Source organism: Cyprinus carpio, chromosome B24 (genome assembly GCF_018340385.1).
Source record: "Cyprinus carpio isolate SPL01 chromosome B24, ASM1834038v1, whole genome shotgun sequence".
Taxonomy (NCBI): domain Eukaryota; kingdom Metazoa; phylum Chordata; class Actinopteri; order Cypriniformes; family Cyprinidae; genus Cyprinus; species Cyprinus carpio.
The window spans coordinates 24,114,153-24,135,751 of NC_056620.1; the positions used below are offsets into that span (position 1 = coordinate 24,114,153).

Consider the following 21,599-nt stretch of genomic DNA (forward strand, 5'->3'; position numbering starts at 1 on the left):
ATTGTTTGCCTGCAGAAATCTTATCCGTTTAATTTATGTTTGACGGACAAATATTAATCACATTAAGTTTATTATTTTGTTAATGTTAAAACTGCGTAATCCAAATGAATGCAAATGCAATGCAGATGATCAAAAATATGCAATTCAGATGTCAAATATGCAATATATGCAAAAATGTATAAAAATATATAATATAAAAATAATGCAAAAATATGCAATGCAGATGCATTAATGATAAAAAATATATATATATTTCATGTTAACGTATCACACTTATGCATTTATAGTACCTTCGGTTGTTTAAAATGTTTCTTCATTTTGCTATTATAATCATTAATTATTATTTAATAATAATAATAATAATATAATTAATAATTATAAAAATTATAATTATAAGTATTCTAATAAATTGTTATATATTATTGTTATAATTGTTAAAAGGTAATAATTAAGAAATGGCATAATTTCTGAGGAAAACCATGTAGTTTGTGGCAAATATTTGCTACTGTGACGTGATTTGATGAGTTGAGAATATTCTAGAGATGCTGTGTGCTGCTGATGAGTTGTTGTTGTTGTTTGCCCTGGTCACGTGATCTCGCTCCTCCAGTAGAGGCTTGTGTGCTGCGCATGCGCACTGCTCAGTGCTGTCACCTCAGCGCGTCTGGCGGATCTCTCGGGCTCTCAGTGCGGGTAAGAACTCATCAAAGATATGCGGCAGAATCTGCGCTTTTGTGTTTAATCTGCTCCACAGCTGTGGGACTGTGTCGTGAGGAGTGTGATGTGTGTGGGATTTCCCTGCAGCCGCAGTTGTGTTTGTGTGTGTGTGTTAACGCTGCTCGACTAATGTGTGTGTTTCTCCCGTTTAAAGGCAGCGGAGATGAAGATGTAGCGCGCGCGTGTTTGATGTGTGACGCGTTACAATGTTTCTCCGTCAGCCGCCGACGCGCCGCGAATGTTACATTGTTTCTCCCGCGCTGCTGTCGTGTTCTTCTCGTCTCTTCTGTCTGTCATCACATGTGTGTGTTTGTGCTGAAGTCGCCATTTTCCTGCGCTCGTCATGGATGTTGTGTTTCGCTTTCCTGAGACTCTTTCTTCTTCAGTCTTCTCGCGGGAATCACTCGGAGCTGCTGCACCTGTTGAGTTTCACTCGTACTTCAGCTCGTTCCCTCAACCAGTTATGTGTGTATGGTTTACTGTAGAAAAATGCCGTGTTTACGTTCAGTTTTCAGTGTTTCTGCTGGAGCCTGTGCTTTCTGAATCAATGCTTTTGATGTTTCAGGAAGGGTTATGATCACATAACGTGTTCATCCTGACTGAAGTGTAGTGTGAGTTGGTTTGTTTAGTTAATCATGTGGTTTTATTTGTTTGTTTTTAATAATGAGGGCATCAAAACCTCTTCATGTTTCATGTCAGCTCATTCGATATGATACAAGTGACGAATTTGTGCTGGAGTGGATTCCATTCATAAATGGATAAATTATTAATTTTGCACACCCCCCTCAAACGCCTCGTTTAACCCCCCCCCCCCCCCACATCTCTACGTCACTGTGTGGGAAGATTTGCATAACACCGCCCAAATGTTCACGCAAAGAAAGAAGGCGTAACTTTTATTCTCGCTGTGCTTCCTCTGCATTGCAGAGGTGGATTTTGTTGATACTGATATCGTTTGCCTGGTAACAGCTCGAAAATGTCTTTTTAGTCTAATTGACTGATTAAAAGTAAGAATTTGACTCAAAAGATGATGCATACTTAGAAAAAATGGGCTTTAGACAAGAAAAAATGTGGGTAGAATATAAAAATCTATATAAGCTTATTGTAGAAGATTAATTTCTGCTGTGAACTGACCAACAACACACAGAATAAGAAGAATATCAAGAACTTCAGGAGTCAGCTGTCCACGGATCCTTAAGATATCAGCACAATAACACAGAATATTGAGAGATTATTTTTTGTCAATATCACACACCCCTACTATAAACAATTATATAATTACTGTTATGTGTGACTTTTATATATAATATGATTATCTAAGAATTGTTATCAGAACTGACCACAACAATAGTTCTACAACAATAATCTATAAACAAAAATAATATACAATAATATTTTTCTAATCAATATTTCTAATCAGTTTTATTTAAGGTTTTTATTTTTGTAATTTTATGTTTTTGTCATTTCTCTCAATATTTTAAAAATGTCGTTATATAGTTGTCATTAATTTTATTCTAGTTTTAGATATTTTATCAAGTTAAACTAAATGAAAATGAGAAATGTTAAATAGATTAAACGAAAAAAGTTTTATTTTCTTATACTTTATATTCAAATAAAATAAACGTTAAAGAAATGACTTTTTTATGGTTTTAGTTATAGTTTTAGTTCATTATAATAACCCTGACTGGCATCACAGTCAACACAATGCTTTAAAAAAAAAATTAAGGTTAAATGTTTATGATTGTAAAAGTTATTTTTATATTTTGTAACAACATTTTTTAATGTTTTAAACCCATAAAATGTTTTAAATTCATAAAAGTACAAAACGTTTGCACAATTGCTCAGTTCATATGCGCTCTGGTGGAGTGTATAATAATAAGTAAAGGATGGTAAATGCAGTAGTTTCAGATGAAGTGCTTGAGGCTTGTATAGAGGGATTCTTTTAAAGCGGATGTCTTGTAGTTACAGGAATAGAAAGCTAGTGTAAGTGCATTAAAGCAGCAGTGTTAGCAGCTCAGAGGAAGCGCAGCGTCCGTGTGAACGGCTTGCTTCAGTTAACCGCTGTGTAATGGTCGTTTCTGACGATCAGAAGCATCTTGCTGCTGGATTTTCACTTGCGTTCGGCTCTTAACGGCAGATAATTCTGCTCCTCTCTGTTGTTTATTTGGATTTCTGTGCCAGGAAGTTGTTGAAATGTTTCCTGCTGAATGGATGCCACACATCACTTCCTGCTCAGCGTGTGAGTGTGTGTGTGTGTTTAAAACAGCAACACACACTGACTTGCCCCTCTCTTCACTGGTGTGTTCATCTCAGCAGTCGATGTTCACAGCGCTCAGTTTTCTGACAGCGTAACAAGCTGCTGTTCTTGATGTAACATGGAGAAAATGTTCCATGAAACAACTTTACCAAACAAGCCAAACATATTTTATTGGACTGTCCCGCTTTTAATGTATGTAGAAAACTCTTTTATGAAGTGAACTCACTTAGAGTGTTGTTTAGTATAATTTTGCCAGAAGAAGTTCTAGAGTTTTTATCCTATCTTAATGTAAAAATTCTTGTGTAATATAACTTGTTTTCTGGTTTTCGTTGTATTTGTTAAATTGTTTGCCATGAAAATAGCCTTAGATGCTGACATGGCATTAAATAAAAATATACTACTAGTACTAACAAATACACCTGGCTTATTTCTGTTATTTATATTCAGTTATTCTCACTTATTTTGAACCAAGAAGTCAGACTAACTGAAATAAACCTGGATTATTTGGTAAACTTGTTTTATGAAACAGGCCCCTGGTGAAGTGCATGTTTGCTGTTTTTCATAGTTTGTCAAGTTTATTATCATTATTATTTGTTGTTTTTGTTATTTGGCAGCGTTATTTTAGTATTGAGATACTCTTATAGTTTTAATTTACATTTTTAATCAGTTTTTAGTTCTGAATTTTCTTTTTCTTTTCTTTCTTTTTTTTTCTATTTTTTTTTAGTAGTTTTTGTTTTAAAATATTTTGTATTATTTAAATGCATAGTTATTATTCATTCAATTTGCATTCAGTTTTAATCGCATGCTTTGTCCATGCATGTCTCATCAGTAAAGCCGGTTCCGTGATTAGCGGTAAATATCCGTCAGCTGTTTTCAAATGCACCGGGAGTTCATACACAGAGCCGTAGTTTCACTGACAAGCTACGCAATATCGTGTTTCATAATCGAATGCGATTCATCTCAATTATGACAGAATATTGCGTAGCTTGTCGGTGAACTACGGCTCTATGTATTAACTGCCGCTCCCGTTTGAAAACAGGTGACAGACATTTACCGCTAATCACCACATATGCTACAGTCAAAAAGTATAATATAGTATAATACTGTAAAATACGGTTAGCCTAAATAGTAAAACATAATGAAGATTTGGAAGCAGTCATTTTTGACTAAAAAATTCAGCACAGCATTTTGTTTCCATAAAAACTTAATATAACTGTTCATAATGATCGTGTGTTTACATTAAAAAAATAAAAACTTAATATAACTGTTCATAATGATCGTGTGTTTACATTAAAAAAGAGCGAGATGAGGTTGATAATCATGCATGAGTTCATTCAGTCTTGAAGAGTCACTAGTTCTGTGCTTCAGTCTGCATTCATGATTTTACCTCGCCACTAATTGTGTAATTTTTCCAGCACTGTATGAAAACTGATTTACTGTACTGAGGTTTGATGGGACGCAGAGCTTTGACTCCAGCAGCAGCATCTAATGTAGTGTTTATTGTAAGATCTCTCTAAAAGAACATTAATAAAAGACACTGCATAACATCACTTCATTCATTTTTAGAAACACACATTAAAACACTGCAGAAAAATTTGAAGCTCGTTTCTTTCAGTTTTGGAGAGTCACAGTTATTGCACACTGAAAGAAATCATAGAAACAGTGTTCACTCAGTAAATCTCACACATAATTAGAAAGAAACGGGGAGTAACATCCTGAATTAAATGGGAAATTTGAAAGTAGAAAGAAATCATATTAAATACAGTTAAACATCAATTCCTATAAGTGAGTGAATCATTTTAGTACATTTTGTCAAGTGAATCATCGATTCAAAAAATCAAATAAAACAATTACATGAACTCAATAACTGAGATAAATTAAATCAATAACTTAAACACAATAACTAATGAGTGAATCATTTAAGCAGAAATCATTTAAAATAAATCAACAACCAAAACAATCATATAATCATTAATTAATCTTTAAATCAGAATTTGTGAAGTTAGATCAATCCTATTTGTGTGAGTGAATCGTTTAAGCAGGTTTTGTGAAGTTAATCAACCGATTCAAAAGGATATTGTTGATTTGTTCATCAATCAAACATCACTATTTCTCTCATCAGTCTGTTTCTCATGTAAAGCATCATACGAGTCATTTGGACTGCTGTTATGATTCTTTATTCTGCTTGTTTGTCACTTCCGCAGAATACAGAAAATCTAACATGTAAAAAAAAAAAGAGCACGTTCTCCCTTCCGCAGAAGAGAGAAAATCGAACAGGTTTAGAACAACATGAATCTGATTAGATGAAGACAGAGTGATGATTTTGTGTGAGCTGTGCCTGTGTTCTGGCTCTCCTGTGTTTATAGGGCACATGTGCAAAAAATCGAATAAACGATTTTCATGCGCATACTCATCATTAAAGACGGCTCCTGTAATTAGTATTACAGGTCTCCAACACGTGCTGTCAGACACTCAGGGTTGCCAGGTTTTTCACTAACAAATCCCTGCCGCAGTTGCTTCTCAAACTATCCAAAACTAGCCCAATCGCGTTCTCTAGGAGGTTTCCCCCGATAAAAACGGCATCCCGGGGTTAAATCTATACTACGTTTTTTGGCAGGGTTGCCTTTGTAAAATTTCCTCAATTTTAGGTGCTAATATCACGTTATTGGTATTGGGGTCGCTTCCCACAAAAACCCGCTTACTATGCAAAAACAGCCGCAGACGTGGCAACACCTGGTTCAAGGCGGAGCGTGCATTTACTACACAGAGCCGAATTCCACCGTCAAGCTACACAAAATCGCTTTGCAAAATCGACAAAGAATCGCCTGCAATTTTAAAATCGATTTTGTGTAGATGGGGGGGGGGGGGGGGTGGGGGGGGGGGGGGGGGGGGGGGAAGGGGGGGGGGGGGGGGGGTGCCAACCACATTACGCCTCTGTGTAGTAAATCCAACCAAGGTTGCCACGTCGGTGGTTTCAGTTCACGCTATCGGTTGAAGCGACCCCATACCAATAACGTGATATTGTAGCGCCTAAAGCGATAATATTACGCTAGGGAACCCTCCAAAAAAAGTATATCACTATTAACCCCCGGCAATGCATTTTTTATCGGGGAACCTCCTGGAAAACGCGATTGGGCTAGTTTTGTGACTAGTTTTGAGAAGCGACTGGCATGATTTGTTGGTGAACCATGGAAACCCTGATCTGAACTCACGTGCTGAAGATATACTAACTAAATTACAAGGAGCCTGTGTTTATTGCATCTCTAGTTCTGAAGGTTTTGTTGACTCAGTGTTATTTGAAAGGATGAATCCGCAGAGACACACATTCCACATCTATTTCTAAAGTTTTAGTTTTAAACAGTATTAAATAAAACCAATGGAACACCTCATAGAAACACATTAGTCAGTGTTTCTGCACATTGTCTGGTGCTTTGACTTGAGTTTAATGCGCTTACGTGGAAGATGTGGTAGTCATGGTGTTCTTCTGCACATTGTCCTTGTTTGCTTCGGACCTTGATTAATGATGCAGCACACATCTTCAAGAATGAAATCAAGTAACGCTTTTCATACCATTTTAAATCACCGATTCAACAAACAGCATCTGTTTATAATGCTATCTCTTTCACGTCCACAGGTTTTTTCTCTAAATATATGCTTCGATAGAGAATCGTTTGTTCAGTGAAAGAGCGAGCATGATTCCTTTCTGAATTCTGAGCCAAATTACAAATATCTGTTTCAAATTCTCATCCCATGTGTGTGATGTTATTTTACTGTCCTTAAGTGCAATAATTATGAACCGTGACTGAAGCAAACAACAGACATGAGTCTGATGATTGTCATCAAACTGTAGATAAAATCACAGATTTTGGGAAATAAAAGCTTATTTTGCATAGTTTGAGAAGTTCTCTGACTTAAAAATCAATTTAAATCAAAACTAAAAATCATAAATTAAACATAATACTCACTTCTTACTCAATTTGGATCTTTTTTGCAAAAATACTCATTTCTTACTCATTTTGGGCACTGTTTCCAAAAATAGTATCTGTTTTGCTCTTTCATGTCACACTCTCTCTAAATATTCTTGTATTCTGTGTTCTCAGAAAACCCTCTCAAACCCTGATCTGTCATTCTGAAACTTGATCTCAGGCTGCTCTTGTTATTGTGCTGAGTGCATTAAAGCTGATATGTGTATAGAAACTGAAAAATCTTCATTCATATGTTGTGAAATAACTGCACAGTATGTGATAAAGATTTTGGAAGTCATCAGGGTTTTTTCAGACGTGGGGCTGTGATTTAGTTTGATATTTAAAATGAGCTTGTGTCCCCTTCGCTGTCAAACAAACATTAAATATCGGCAGAAGCTAAATGTTTTATGGACAACAGCATCTTTAGTGGTGTTTGTTTTATTTTCAGCTCTGGCTTCATTATCTCTTGATTTGTTTAATGCTCTGTTTGTGCAGAAACATTTTGACACTGAATAATTCACATTTGGCCTGCGCTTTTCTCATCAACGCACCGTTTTTGTTTTGAATTAGTTTTTTTATACATTCCATTTTTATTTTCATTTTAGTTAATGTTTTAGTAATTTTTTTAATGTGCATTTGTCATTTTTATTATTTTTTACAAATGTCTATATAGTTTTAATTAATTTTTATTTCAGTTTTAGGTTTTATGCGTCAGCTTAAACTTAAAAATGAGAAATGTTGCCTTGGCAACTAGCTGAAATGAAATAATTTTTAAAAATCCAATAATAATTTGAATTTATATTTAAATAAATGCTGTTATTTTGAGGGTTTTAAAGCATTTGCAAAGTTTCAAAATTAAAAATGGCCTGAATGTGATTTAGGATTAGCTTTTGATCTAAATATTTATTCTTAAAAGCTTTCATTTTTGGCTAAACTTTCCATTTAAATGCTTGAAATTAGTTTTGTAGACAAATACAAGTTGTGTCCACACACATACTAATGAATTTCTTTATAAACCTGTGATTTATTAGGCTGTGCAAAAATCGAATATGATTTTCATGCGAATGTTTTTCATAAAGACGCTCCTGTAATTATAGTATATCTCCCAACACGTGCGTTCAGATCAGGGTTGCAGGTTTTCACACAACAAATCCTGCCCAGTTTGCTTCTCAAAACTAGTCCAAACTAGCCCAATCGCGTTTCCAGGAGGTTCCCTGATATAAATTGCATCCCGGGGTTAAAATATGTAAATTTTTTGGTCAGTGTTGCCCCTGGGTAAAATTCGCATTTTAGGGTTTAAAGTATCACGTTATTGTGTATTGGGGGGAGTCGCTTCAACCCGCGGGACATGAAAACAACCGCAAGACTACTGGCAACACTGGTTCATGTGGAGCGGCATTTACTACAAAGAGCCGTAGTCCACCGACAAGCTACACAAAATTCGCTTCTAGAATCGACAAAGAATCGCCTGCGATTTTAAAATCGATTTTGTGTAGATTGTCAGTGACATTACGAGGACTTCTGTGTGGTGCGAACATAACAAAACCAACCAGTGTTGCCAAGTCTGTGGTTTGGTTTTCACGTTTTCACGGGTTGAAGCGACCCCCATACCAATTACCGTGATATTTAGCCCCTAAAATGTGAATATTACCAAGGCAACCCTGCCGAAAACATACGTTTTAACACCGGAGATGCAATGTTTTTTATCGGGGAACCTCCTGAAAACTCGATTGGGGCTAGTTTTTGTGACTAGTTTTGAGAAGCAACTGGGCAGGATTTGTTGTGAAAACCTGGATACCCTGATCTGAACGCTGTCACGTGCTGGAGATATACTAATTTAACAGGACGTGCTTTAGAGTGCTGCAGTTAATAACATCTGAGAAGTGTCCAGTAATAGCACTGAAATATTATAAACCTGTGATTTATATGTAAGAATTGCATTTAGAGTGCCACAAATAACAACAAAATATAAAATAAACATTAAAATCACTAAAATACAAATGCAGCAAAGCTGATTGAGAGGAGCTTCGTAGCACAAATATACGCCGATAGCTTCCGAACCAAGACTATGACTCCAGTCCAAAACACAGAAAAAGCAACCATTTCGTTATTACATTTTACATTTACCTTTCTTTGTTTCAATTAACATTTGAGCCCTCTGAAATAAGGAACTTGTGGTATAACTGGTGTGTTATGCTCTCTCTCTCTCATTCTCTCTCTCTCTCTCTCACTCTCTCCATCAAAATTTTAAAATTCAATCATACAGACACAAAATACCCAAATCTCTCTCTCTCTCTCTCCCCTCCCTCTCTCTCTCTCTCTCATTCATTCCATCCTCCCTCTTTCTCTTTCATTCTTTCCAGGCTTTTGGTCTTTGGAAAAAAAACAATACTAAAACAAATTAAAGAACAATATATATAACTGCATAAAAAATTAAAAAAAAAAAAAAATAAAACAACCCTTGTACAAATTTGTTAGAATATATCATTTATGCAATAGAAATTGAGTGAGTACAAAATATATTAACAAAAAATCCTTTGGTCCAAATAGAGTCGGTCATGTCACTTTTTTTAGAAAGTGAAATGTAAAAAATTGCAACATTCAGCTCTCCAAATGGAAATGTAAAAAATTGCTATAATTGTAACAAATTTGGTTGCATGTTTCAGAATGTGGACATTCCTGTTTCTTGTACATTAAAAAGCACTTTGCGCAGTGATCTCTGGCAGTGGCTGATGTGTGATGTTTGGCTCTGTAGTGATGAAGATCCTTAAACACCTTACTGATCATTTCTTAAGAAGTCTTGCTCGTTTACATACCAGTCTTATTTTTCATTTTAAAGTTTTAGATTTTTATGCAGATTTTTTGTTTTGTTTTACATAGTATCATATTTTATGTTTATATTTTCTGATTTTCATTTTAAAGTTTTAGATTTTTATGCAGATTTTTTGTTTTGTTTTACATTTGTCTATGTAGTTTTTTTTTTTAAGTAATTAAATTGTTATTTTATTTTAAAGTTTTATAAATTTTTTGGACTTTTTTTAAATTTATATTAATAGTTTTCATTAATTTTTAAAATTAGTTTTTGTTTATTTATTTTTTTTGTAGAGTTTAATTTGTCTATAGTTTTTTTTTTAATTAGTTTTTGTTTATATTTTCATTTTAAAGTTTTGTTTTTTGTATTTTTTAAATGTCTATAGGTTTTATTAATTTGATTTGATTAGTTTTTATTTTAATTTTACAATTTTTGCTTGTCTTTTTAATGTCTATAGTTTTTTATTAATTTTTATTTCAGTTTTAATTTGTTATTTTAGTACTTCAATATAAACTAAATGAAAATGAGTAATGTTACCTTGACAACTAGATAAAATAAAATAATTAATAATAATTAATTTGAAGTTAAATTTTTTTATATTTGAACCTTTATTTTATTTGAAGTTCTGAAACTGTTCTTGTGAGCGGTTTTGGTTTCTGATGGGTGGATGTGCTCTCTCTCAGGTCCTGTAGGTGATCGGGGACAGATGAAGCCTGTGTTCGAGGGCACGTGTTCGGGCTGAACCCCTGACTGCAGACAGCAGCCGGTCAGTTCTGATTTATCAGTGGATCTCTGACGCTGGTTCTTATTCTCCTCTCTGAAGATCCAGATGCTGTGATGATGATGCTGCTCTAGCTCACGTTATGAAATATTAACAGCCGTCAAAACGCATTCAGAGATCATGTTCATTTAGTCAGGAGAGCGGTTAAACCACTTGACTAGTTACTGAAAGATTAATCAAAGTAAAACTGAAATCACAAAGTGGAAGTGTGTGCAAACAATCTATTCACAAGATTTCATCAACAGTTAATAACACCTATTAATAAAAATGATTATAAAAAATATTAACATAAATATTAACATAAGGATATATGTAAATTTGTCAACCAAAAAATATTTTAGGTCACATTATAAGCTCTTTGGTTTAACATTTGGAAATTGAGTTAAATTTTTATTTCATCATTTATTTAGCTATTTATATATGTATGTATGTGTGTATATAAATTGTTAAAATAATTAAATAAGTTGTAAAAACTAACAGTCATATTGATTTTAGTGCTGTCAAATGATTAATCACATCCAAAATAAGTTTTTGTTTACATAATATATGTGTGTGCACTGTGTATATTTATTATGTATATATAAATACACACACTTGAATGTGTATATTTAAGAAAAATATGTTGTTTATATATTAAATATATTTATATATAATATAAATATATAAATGTATATACATATAAATATTTTCAAAATATATTCTGTATACATACATAATAAATAAACAGTACACACTCATATATTATGAGAACAAACTTTTATTTTGGATATATATATAATTTTTGGGTGAAATTGTGCAGCAAACCTGGAGCTCTTTTAGCATTAAAAATCACAATCACTTTTTTTTTTGTTAGAAAAATCTCAATTACGTGTGGTGTTTTTTATTTTTTTTGATAACCAAAATTGTTCTTTACTAGTTACCCAACAACCATCATCTAGTTGACGTCTGGACCCAGGCTAATCGAAACAAAGCTTCTGTAAGAGTAACTAACGAGTCCTCCAAATATGAGCTGAAGTCACTTCGAACGGCCTTCTGGGAAATCCAGCCCACTGCAGACCAGCCTTAATGAGGTCTGCTGGAGTCAGAGACTGTAAAACCAGCAGAGTTAAATACTTCTTATTATTTTACAGTCTTTACAAGGAGCCATACATCAGCATTCTGTCCTGGTGTCCTTGTGTTTGAAGTGTTTGTTTCATGATATTAATACTTTTATTAGACGCATTAAATGGTTTAAAAGTGACAGTAAAGACATTTCTAATGTTACAAAATATTTCTATTTCAAATAAATGCTGTTCTTTTGAACTTTCTGTTCATCTGTGAATCCTGAAAAATAAAATGTGTCACAGTTTCCACAAAAATATTGTGCAGCACAACTGTGTTCAACATTGATAATAATCAGAAGTGTTTCTTGAGCAGCAAATCATCATATTAGAATGATTTCTGAAGATCATGTGACACTGAAGACTGGAGTAATGATGCTGAAAATACAGCTGCGCATCACAGAAATAAATTACACTTTAACAGAGATTCACACAGAAAACAGCTGTTTTACATTGTAATAATATTTCATATTTTTCCTGTATTTTTGCAGAGCCGATCTCTAATGATGCAGAGTGAAGACCGCAAGAGAAAGAAACAGAGTTTGAACCCCAGAAGCGTGTCAGATGAGTACAGTCTGCGTGTGAGTACAGTGACCCCTGACCTCTGATCTTCAGTGACTCTCAGAACAGACTGATGAGACTTTCTGCTTCTTCTCAGGAGCGACCGAAAGAAGAAACCCCAAAGATGAAGAATAAAGTTTCTACTTCACAAGGTAGGAAATAGAATCTCCTCACATGACACACACTGTGCCGGTGTAGTGTTGGTCTGTATTAGATGGATGTTTATTCTAGATTATGTCTTGAGCAGGAGAGAAAGGGTTGATATCTGTGAGTGTGTTCTGCAGCGGTGAGCGGTAAGAAGAAGCCGTGGTCCTGGGATCAGTATCTGGAGGACGACGGAGCTCAAGCCGCTCCTCTGCAGCTCTTCACTGAGGTACTGACCACTGATCCAGGATCAGCAGTATATTACTCTGAGATGCAGAAAACATGAATGAAACGGGGATTTTAAATTGCATTTTAAAAGTAATTAAGTTGCTAATGTTTTATGCTTTTATTTAAAATACCACTGTTTTTTTTTTATGAAATAAACCTAAATTTAGAAAAATGAAAACAGACAACACAATTTCTGAAAAAAAAAAAATGAAAATAATCAAAAATTATAATATAACTATATATATATATATATAATATATATATATATTATATATATATATATATATATATAATAGAAATTGTAATAAATTATTATAGTTTTATTAATTCAGTTGATTTGACTTTTTTGGGTTATTAAAATTTAATTAAAGCATTAAAGCAGAATCCAGAAAAATTAAAAAACAACAATTTATAAATAAATAAATAATTTGTAAAAAATATTTTTGTTTTACCCCCCCAAAAAAATTTTTTTTTTTACAAATGATTTATTTATTTATAAATTGTTGTTAAATTGTGTAAGGTTCATTATTTTAATAAATTTAACATGGTTACTAAAACTTAATTTAACCTTTAAAACAGAATCCAGAATCAAAAACAATTCATAGTCCGCTATTATTGTGTAAAATATTAATAAATTATTAAAATACTAAAAAAAAAAAAAAACTGAAACAATCTGCATTTAGATTATATAAAAAATGTATTAAACAATAGAAAAAATCAAAAAAAATTCAAACAAACATGAAATTTGAGGTAAAAAAAACAAAACAAACAAATTTTGTACAGACCAGAACAAACACAGAGGAAGTGTTATTATGGATTATAGACTCTATGTATTTGAGTTAAAAACGTCTTGATGCTGGATTCGTTTCAGCTTCTGTCTTCTCCAGATGTTCACTGATGGACTGGAGTGCTGTGGATTACTTGTGGATTATTGTGATGTTTTTATCAGCTGTTTGGACTCTCATTCTGACGGCACCCATTCACTGCAGAGCATCCATTGCTGAGACACTGATGCTGTGCTACATTTCTACAAATCTGATGAAGAAATTGCCTATTCCTTAAAATTCACTCTGGTTGCATTGATTGACTCCAGCAGCTGTCAGCGTCTTGTTTCTGAAGGGATGCGACCGGACTTCTACTCTCCTCGGAAACACGGGAGGCGGTTGCCATAGCAACTCCTTGAAGATGTCCGGCGGTTCTTCTCGTCTCTGAACGCTTGTGTTTTCTCTTGTAGTTCCAGGCGTTTCCTGACAGCAGGAATGGCTTTAAGGTGGGGATGAGGCTGGAAGGCATCGACCCGCTGCATCCGTCCATGTTCTGTGTGCTGTCCGTGGCCGAGGTCAGAATCTCTCTCATCACTGCTCTTACTCGCTGTCTTGCTCTCGTTAAGCACTCAGAGACTTGTATGTGCAATGCATTATAAAGGCACTCATATGTATATTGTTATGCATTATAGCATTGCATTAATAATTGTAACCAGAGTTAACATGCATTGGTTGTTTGTTGTGGTTTAATGTATAATTCTTTCTAAGGATGTTATAAGTGTTATAATGTATTATAACAATAATTCAAGGATCAAACAATGCATTATAATATGCATGACAAAACATAATTAATGCATGAAAAATAATTTTATAGTGCATTGTGTATATATATAAAGGCTTTAATTAATGTGTTACCAAGATTTTGACACTTAACCTGCATGCATAGTTAAAAGCATTACTTTGGTAGCACTTTATATAAAGCCTACACACACACACACACACATATATACATATATAAATATAAAATATAAAATATTTTTGATGCATTGATTACACCTTGTAATGCCCTTTATAATGCATTGTCTGTCTCTGGTCTCATGAATAATTGTAACCACAGTTATAATTCTTATCTATTCATTGTTACATCTTGAGAAAGTATAATGCATTAAAACACACGACAAACTCATTTTAGATGTAACAAGGAATATGCTAATATTATAATGCATTTCTTTTTGTTTACAGTAACCTATATAAAAATATAATGCTTTACATTATACATACCTTTATAGTGCATTATGCATAACGGCTTCGAGCAAAGTGTAATCAAGAATTTTAATGAAGTGAAAGGTTTTTTTAATTAAATATAAATTTCCTTTTTTAATGCATTTTGTTTTTGTTTGATGTTTGTATATGCTTTATATTTATTTAATGTTTCTCATGATGAATGTAGCTGTAAATTATGAACAAAAAGCAGATGCACATGTATTCTTCAGAGAGGAGGATGTCCCAGAATGCATTGCTGCAATGCAGAAATGTGTAAAAATGAACTGCTTTGAATTTCTGATTTTGAACTGATTTTTCTTTCTGATCTGTTGTGTTTTTGTGCTTGTTTGGAGTATTGCCGGTGAGTTCAGCATCATGTTGACGTGTCTGCTTGAGATTGAGATTCCTGTCGTTGTTGTTGTAGGTGATTGGTTTCCGTCTACGGCTCCATATCGATGGTTACTCCGAGTGCTATGACTTCTGGGTAAACGCCGACTGTCCAGACATCAAACCAGCAGGATGGTGCGAGTCGACGGGACACAAACTCCATCCACCCAAAGGTGCGTTAGTTCTGCTGCATTCTGCTCCGTTATCATCCTGTAAGATACATGTAAGACATGTAAGATACAAGTAACATGAGCAGAGACATCGAGAATTATAGATTAAATCCAGTATACTGAGCTGATGGGTGAGTCTCAGAAAAGCAGTCCAGAAGATGTCTGGATTCACCACAACATGAGAAAAAAAAAAAAATATATATATATATATATATACAGAGAGAGAGAGAGGTTTAAAAAAACAGATAATTATAATAATAAAAAGAAGAGTTAATTTAATGTATTTCCTCTGAAACATTTGGTCAATTAAAGTAAATTTAGTTGAGATGTTTTTCTGGGAAAAAATAAAATAAAAAAATTGCATCATTTGTTGTACATTTTTCAGTTTATTCTGATTTAAATAAAAACATTATTATTTTTATTCATTAGCATTTTTATTATTTTTTTTATTATTTATTGTTATTGTCAACTAAAACTATAGAAAATCGTTTTCATTAATAGAAGCAAAGCTGAAACAAGACAATGATTAAGTTGAACTACTAAAAGAAATGCTGAAATAAAGGATAAATAGAAATATTAAAGGGTAAAAATAAAGCATGTGACAAAATTACAAAAACTTAAATTAAAATGTAAATTTTAATTTAATAAATATTCTCTTCAAATATATTTTTATTTATCTTTTTATTTTATTTTGCCTCTCAGGTGAATTTGTCTTGTTTAAAGGGTGTTCAGATATTTTTTTTGTAGTGTAGTGTTTGTTGAACACTCTTCAGCTTATTCTGATTTAAATAAATACCTCTGTTTATTAACTCATATAATACTGTAAATAAGACTCTTGCAGTAATGAGAATCGCTGAAGCAAGCAGATCATCTCGGTTTGAGACATACCTTTAATTATTATTTAAAATATGTCAAACTTCTTCATGCATTTATATTTATGTGAAATATTATTCCTTCAATTTTTTTTTTTTTTTTAGGTGAAATGTGACCTGGATGTGTTTAGTGTCGTCATCTTTCTGATTTATTTATATCTGTGTGGTCAGGTTACAAACTGAACGAGTTTAACTGGGAGAAATATCTGGAGGCCTGTAACGCTCAAGCAGCACCCAAGAACCTCTTCAGATCCAGCGTGAGTCCCTCATTACTAGCGTTTCAAAGGGGTGGGGAATTACCAGAAACTTTCCCAAAATCCCTGGAATGTTCCAAAAAATCCTGGAATGTTTCCGAAATTTACTGGAAATTTTATTTTTGCAACCCTTAATCATTACCAGTGTTGGGAGTAACACGAGTTACACAATCAGATTGCTTTTTTAAAGTAACTAGTAAAGGCAGTACTTGTTAATTTAGAAGGAAGTATCTGAGTTACTTTGTTTCTCATGTGTTGAGTGACAGCTCTGGTGTTGCCATGGTGACAGATCTCAGGAGTAAGTGCAGAGTGTTGTGCGTGAACATGATCTCACTGTAGATCTAGACTGAATATGAACACGTGTTTACTCAAAAACAGAATAAAAACAGACAAATGCAAACTCAGAATATTATACAAACCTGCAATAATTAAATATGTTAAACAAGACGAATATCATTATGTATTTAATCCCATTTTATGAACCGATGTCTTTGCTGCCGACCTTCGATGATCCTCTTCAATCATACTAATAATCAAAAATCACATTAATTTATGTTATTGCTGAATAGTGTTGAACTTTCTTCTCCTGCGTCATATTCTTCATGTGATTAGTTTGAGCGGCGCCCTCTACTGTACAGACCTGAACTTCACTTCTGCTGAGAAACAGCTTTACATTTGTAAAAGATTAACTTTATATTAAAAACAAACAAGCAAGCACTTCCAGGATTTAAAAAGTAACCCAAAAGTAACACATTACTTACCTTAAAAAGTAACTGAGTAGTGTAATTAGTTACTTTTTTAAGGAGTGACGCAACATTGTAACGCATCACTTTTAACAGTATCTTTCGGCAGCACTGCTCTTGACTCTCGGGTGATCTGAACACAGTCTGGAGATGCTGTGGATGTCACTAATGAGCAGTTTCTCGCCGCAGGAGTCGAGCGGCTCGGTGTTTGAGGTGGGGATGAAGCTGGAGGCGGTGGACCGTAAGAACCCGTGTCTGGTGTGTGTGGCCAGCGTAGCCGACATCGTGGACCAGCGCTTCCTAGTGCACTTCGACAACTGGGACGACACCTACGACTACTGGTGAGGGGCACTAACTATCTGACCCTAGTTAAACACACAGGCCGTGGTAATCCACTGATATCATGGTAAAACACTAATATTCTTTGAAGCAATGTTACATGTATCTATATTAATAAAAAAAAAAGATAAAAAAAAAAAATCAAAAAAAAAAATAAAAAAAAAATAAAAAATGAATAAAAATGACAAAAGCAAACAATTACCAAAAAAATGCAATTAAAATGAAATCTGAAGGTATAAAAATGACTTCTAAAATATTAATAAAAACTATAATATTATGTAAATAATACTAAAGTTCAGGTTGAATCATTAAATTCAGTTAATTCAATTAATTCAATTAATAACTGGAAATAAATAAAAAAGTAACTCTTAACTAAAACTAGAAGTGAAATAAAATAAATTAAATCCAAAATGACTAAAATGAAAAAGAAATAAAGATAAATTGAAATATTTTAATGCAAATAACAGAAGCTTGTAACAAAATGACTAAAACTGAAAATAAATTAAATATAAATTAAATATTTAATAAAACTGACAAAAGCACATAACAAAATTACTAAAACTGAAATTAATTTAAAGACAAATTGAAATATTTAATAAAAGTTACAAAAATAAAATGAGAAAAGCTCAAAACAAAATAAAAAAAATGTAAATTTAAAAAAAGTGAAAGTTTTTAAAAATGCCCATTTAAAATATAAGTAATAAAAGCTGTATCTGTAGAATCTGTTCAAGTGCACAAATATTCAAAACTCCTAATGAATATATGAATATTCTATGCATTTTAAAAAGGTGCGAGGGGCAGATGAAAGAAGAAAGATTATTTCTAGGAGGTTTGATGTAATGGAAGTGTGTGTGGTATTCTGTGGAGGCTGTGACTGTATTTGTGTGTTCTCTGATCTTCATCATCATCATCTTCTCTCCAGCACATTAATAGTATCACATTAATATCCACCCCTGCTTATGTAAGGAGTGTTCATGATGCCTGATTGATTCGCGTTTGTTTCGGTGATGCGTGTCGTGTGTGTGTTTTACATAACACACTGCATCTGGGATCTGCTCATGAAAAGCCCTGGAGAGGAAGATGAGGTAAAATTAGAGTCTGGCTCACACACACAGAGAGAGACGCTTGTGTTCGTTCACACAGCAGCTATAAATGCATCAGAGCAGAAACAACGTGGAGTCTGAGAGCGTGTTATTACTGTCTGCGTCCAGCAGGAGAAGCTGCGTGTGTAAGAACAGTCACACAGTCAGCAGATATACGTCCAGAAGCCCTCGGGCCAACATTTACATAAAATGACAAATGCACATAAGAAAATGACTAAAATTCAGATAAAATTAAATTAAATGAAAATGACAAATGCACATAAGAAAATGACTAAAATTCAAATAAAAAATGAATGAAAATGACAAATGCACATAAGACACATAAGATAAAATTAAATGACTAAAATGACAAAAACAAAAAAATGCCTAAATTCAATAAAAAAATGAATAAAATCACAAATGCACATAAGAAAATTACTAAAATTCAAATAAAAAAAATAATGAAAATGACAAATGCACATAAGAAAATTACTAAAATTAAAAAAACTAAAAATGAATGAAAATCACAAATGCACATAAGAAAATGACTAAAATTCAATAAAATAAAATTAATAAATGAAAATGATAAATGCCATAAGAAAATGAACTAAAATAAGAAAATAAAAAATGAATGAAAATGACAAATGCACATAAGAAAATGACTAAAATTCAAATAAAAAATGAATGAAAATCACAAATGCACATAAGAAAATGACTAAAATGCAAATAAAAAATGAATGAAAATCACAAATGCACATAAGAAAATGACTAAAATTCAAATAAAATAAAAATAAATGAAAATGATAAATGCACATAGGAAAATTACTAAAATTAAATAAAATAAAAATAAATGAAAATGACAAATGCACATAAAATTACTAAAATTCAAATAAAATGAAAATAAATGAAAATGACAAATGCACACAAGAAAATGACACAAATGTAAATAAAATTAAAATAAATGAAAATGATAAGTGCAAATAAGGAAATTACTAAAATAAAGAAAGAATGAAAATGACACAAATGTAAATAAAATGAAAGTGGTGTGTTCTGAAGTGACTCCAGCAGGTGACGGTGTGTTGTGTGTTTGCTCAGGTGTGACGCCAGCAGCCCCTACATTCACCCGGTGGGCTGGTGTCAGGATCACGGCCGGCCGCTCACGGCTCCTCAGGGTGAGAACCATCCTCCTCATGCGTTCAGTGTTAGTGTCTGCTCATGGTTAAAGCAGGAGCAAAAAGCTGCTCATCTGGGAGAACAAACTCTTGCAGTTCCACAAGAAATTACTTTACATTCACGCTCAGATTTAATGTCAACATCTTGTATTGGCTCTTTATATTCAGACTCATTTATTTGCACAACTGACTAACTGTCAAGCACTAATTACCCAGTGCGAGTAGTAATTAAATGCATGTTGATGAATGAAGCCGTCTTACAGTCCTGCACAGATGTAGAATTTAATAACAGAATTGATTCGGTTGTTTTCCGGTTTATAATTATGAAGCTGCTTCTGAAATATTCTGTGTTGTTTAAAGCACTGTAGATGTAAAGGTGATAAACTGCACACATTCAGTATAAACATACTGCTGCTTTCAGAGCTCTGATATATTATATAATATCATTTTGGGTCACACTTTATAGTAAGGTCCTATTAGTTAACTTTACTAAATACAATTAAGTTAATTAATAATGTAATAAATATAACATAATGCATTAACTAACAATAAGCAATATGTTTGTTACCATATTTATACATTTTTATCCATTACATAACATTAACAGAAACAACTTTTGAATGAACTTTATAAACATTTAAATGAAGATTAATAAAGGCTGTAGAAGTATTTTTCATTGTTAGTTCATGTTAACTAATGTAGAACCTTATTCTTATTATTTGACCAAGATATGTTCTATTTTCTTATTCTTTATTATACTGCAAAGCATGTGTGTGTTGAGCTGAAGAATTGAACGAATGGCAGTAAACACGTGTGTAATGTGTGTTTGTGTCTGAGAGTGGAGCGTACAGCTCAGTTTGTGTGATTGTGATTGTTGTAGGACACCCGAACCCTGAGCACTTCGTCTGGGAGGAATATATGGAGGACACAGGTGCGTCTGCGGCTCCCAGTCAAGCCTTCAGTGAGGTGAGACACGCTTCATTACACTTTTACATTACATTTAGTCATTTAGCAGATGCTTTTATCCAAAGCAACTTACAAATGATGACAATAGAAGCAATCATAACCAACAAAAGAGCAATGATATACAAGGGCTATAACAAGTCTCAGTTAGCTTAATATATATATATATATATACATTACAGGTCAAAAGTTTGGAAACATTACTATTTTTAATGTTTTTGAAAGAAGTCTCTTCTGCTCATCAAGCCTGCATTTATTTGATCAAAAATACAGAAAAAAACAGTAATATTGTGAAAATTATTACAACCTAAAATAATAGTTTTCTATTTGAATATACTTTAAAAAATAATTTATTCCTGTGATGCAAAGCTGAATTTTCAGCATCATTACTCCAGCCCTTCAGTGTCACATGTAACATCCAGTCTATAACAATGATCATTTAGAAATCATTCTAATATTCTGATTTATTATGAGTGTTGGAAACAGTTCTGCTGTCTAATATATTTGATGAATAAAAGGTTAAAAAGAACTGCATTTATTCAAAATAAAAATAAATTCTAATAAAATATAACTTAATAATATATTTTCTTTACTATCACTTTTTATCAATTTAACACATCCTTGCTGAATAAAAGTAATGATTTTATTAAAAAAAAAAAGAACGAAAAAAATTACTGACCCCAAATTACTGACCAGTAGTGTATATTGTTATTACAAAATATTTATATTTTAAAAACATAGCTTTTTTTTTTTTTTTTTTTTACTTTTTATTCATCAAAGTATCCTAAAAAAGTATCACATGTTCTGAAAAAATATTAAGCAGCAGAACTGTTTCCAACTTTGATAATGAATCATCATATTAGAATGATTTCTAAAGGATCATGTGATAATGATCCTAAAAATTCAGCTTTGCATCACAGAAATAAATGATAAAGTATAATAAATTTAAAACAATTATTTTAAATTGTAATAATATATCACAATATTACATTTTTTTTCTGTATTTTTGATCAAATAAATGCAGGCTTGAT

General features: G+C 32.8%; 1 protein-coding gene across 5 annotated transcripts in view; it reads left to right on the forward strand.

Moving 5' to 3' along the window:
- The first annotated feature begins 555 nt into the window (after positions 1 to 555).
- LOC109059909 (lethal(3)malignant brain tumor-like protein 4) overlaps positions 556 to 21,599 on the forward strand; it is a 44,862-nt gene continuing 23,818 nt past the window's right edge. The window contains exons 1-12 of one of the 5 annotated variants that reach the window (XM_042751720.1): positions 556 to 690; positions 10,429 to 10,511; positions 11,443 to 11,630; positions 12,118 to 12,207; positions 12,285 to 12,339; positions 12,472 to 12,560; positions 13,794 to 13,898; positions 15,011 to 15,146; positions 16,187 to 16,272; positions 17,202 to 17,353; positions 19,529 to 19,605; positions 20,486 to 20,571. In XM_042751720.1, the coding sequence (XP_042607654.1) occupies positions 11,592 to 11,630; positions 12,118 to 12,207; positions 12,285 to 12,339; positions 12,472 to 12,560; positions 13,794 to 13,898; positions 15,011 to 15,146; positions 16,187 to 16,272; positions 17,202 to 17,353; positions 19,529 to 19,605; positions 20,486 to 20,571 (915 nt within the window). In that variant the 5' untranslated portion in view covers positions 556 to 690; positions 10,429 to 10,511; positions 11,443 to 11,591. Of the gene's footprint in view, positions 691 to 757; positions 781 to 10,428; positions 10,512 to 11,442; positions 11,631 to 12,117; positions 12,208 to 12,284; positions 12,340 to 12,471; positions 12,561 to 13,793; positions 13,899 to 15,010; positions 15,147 to 16,186; positions 16,273 to 17,201; positions 17,354 to 19,528; positions 19,606 to 20,485; positions 20,572 to 21,599 lie in introns of those variants that run through there. The other 4 variants (XM_042751724.1, XM_042751721.1, XM_042751722.1 and 1 more) reach the window with 4 other exon arrangements.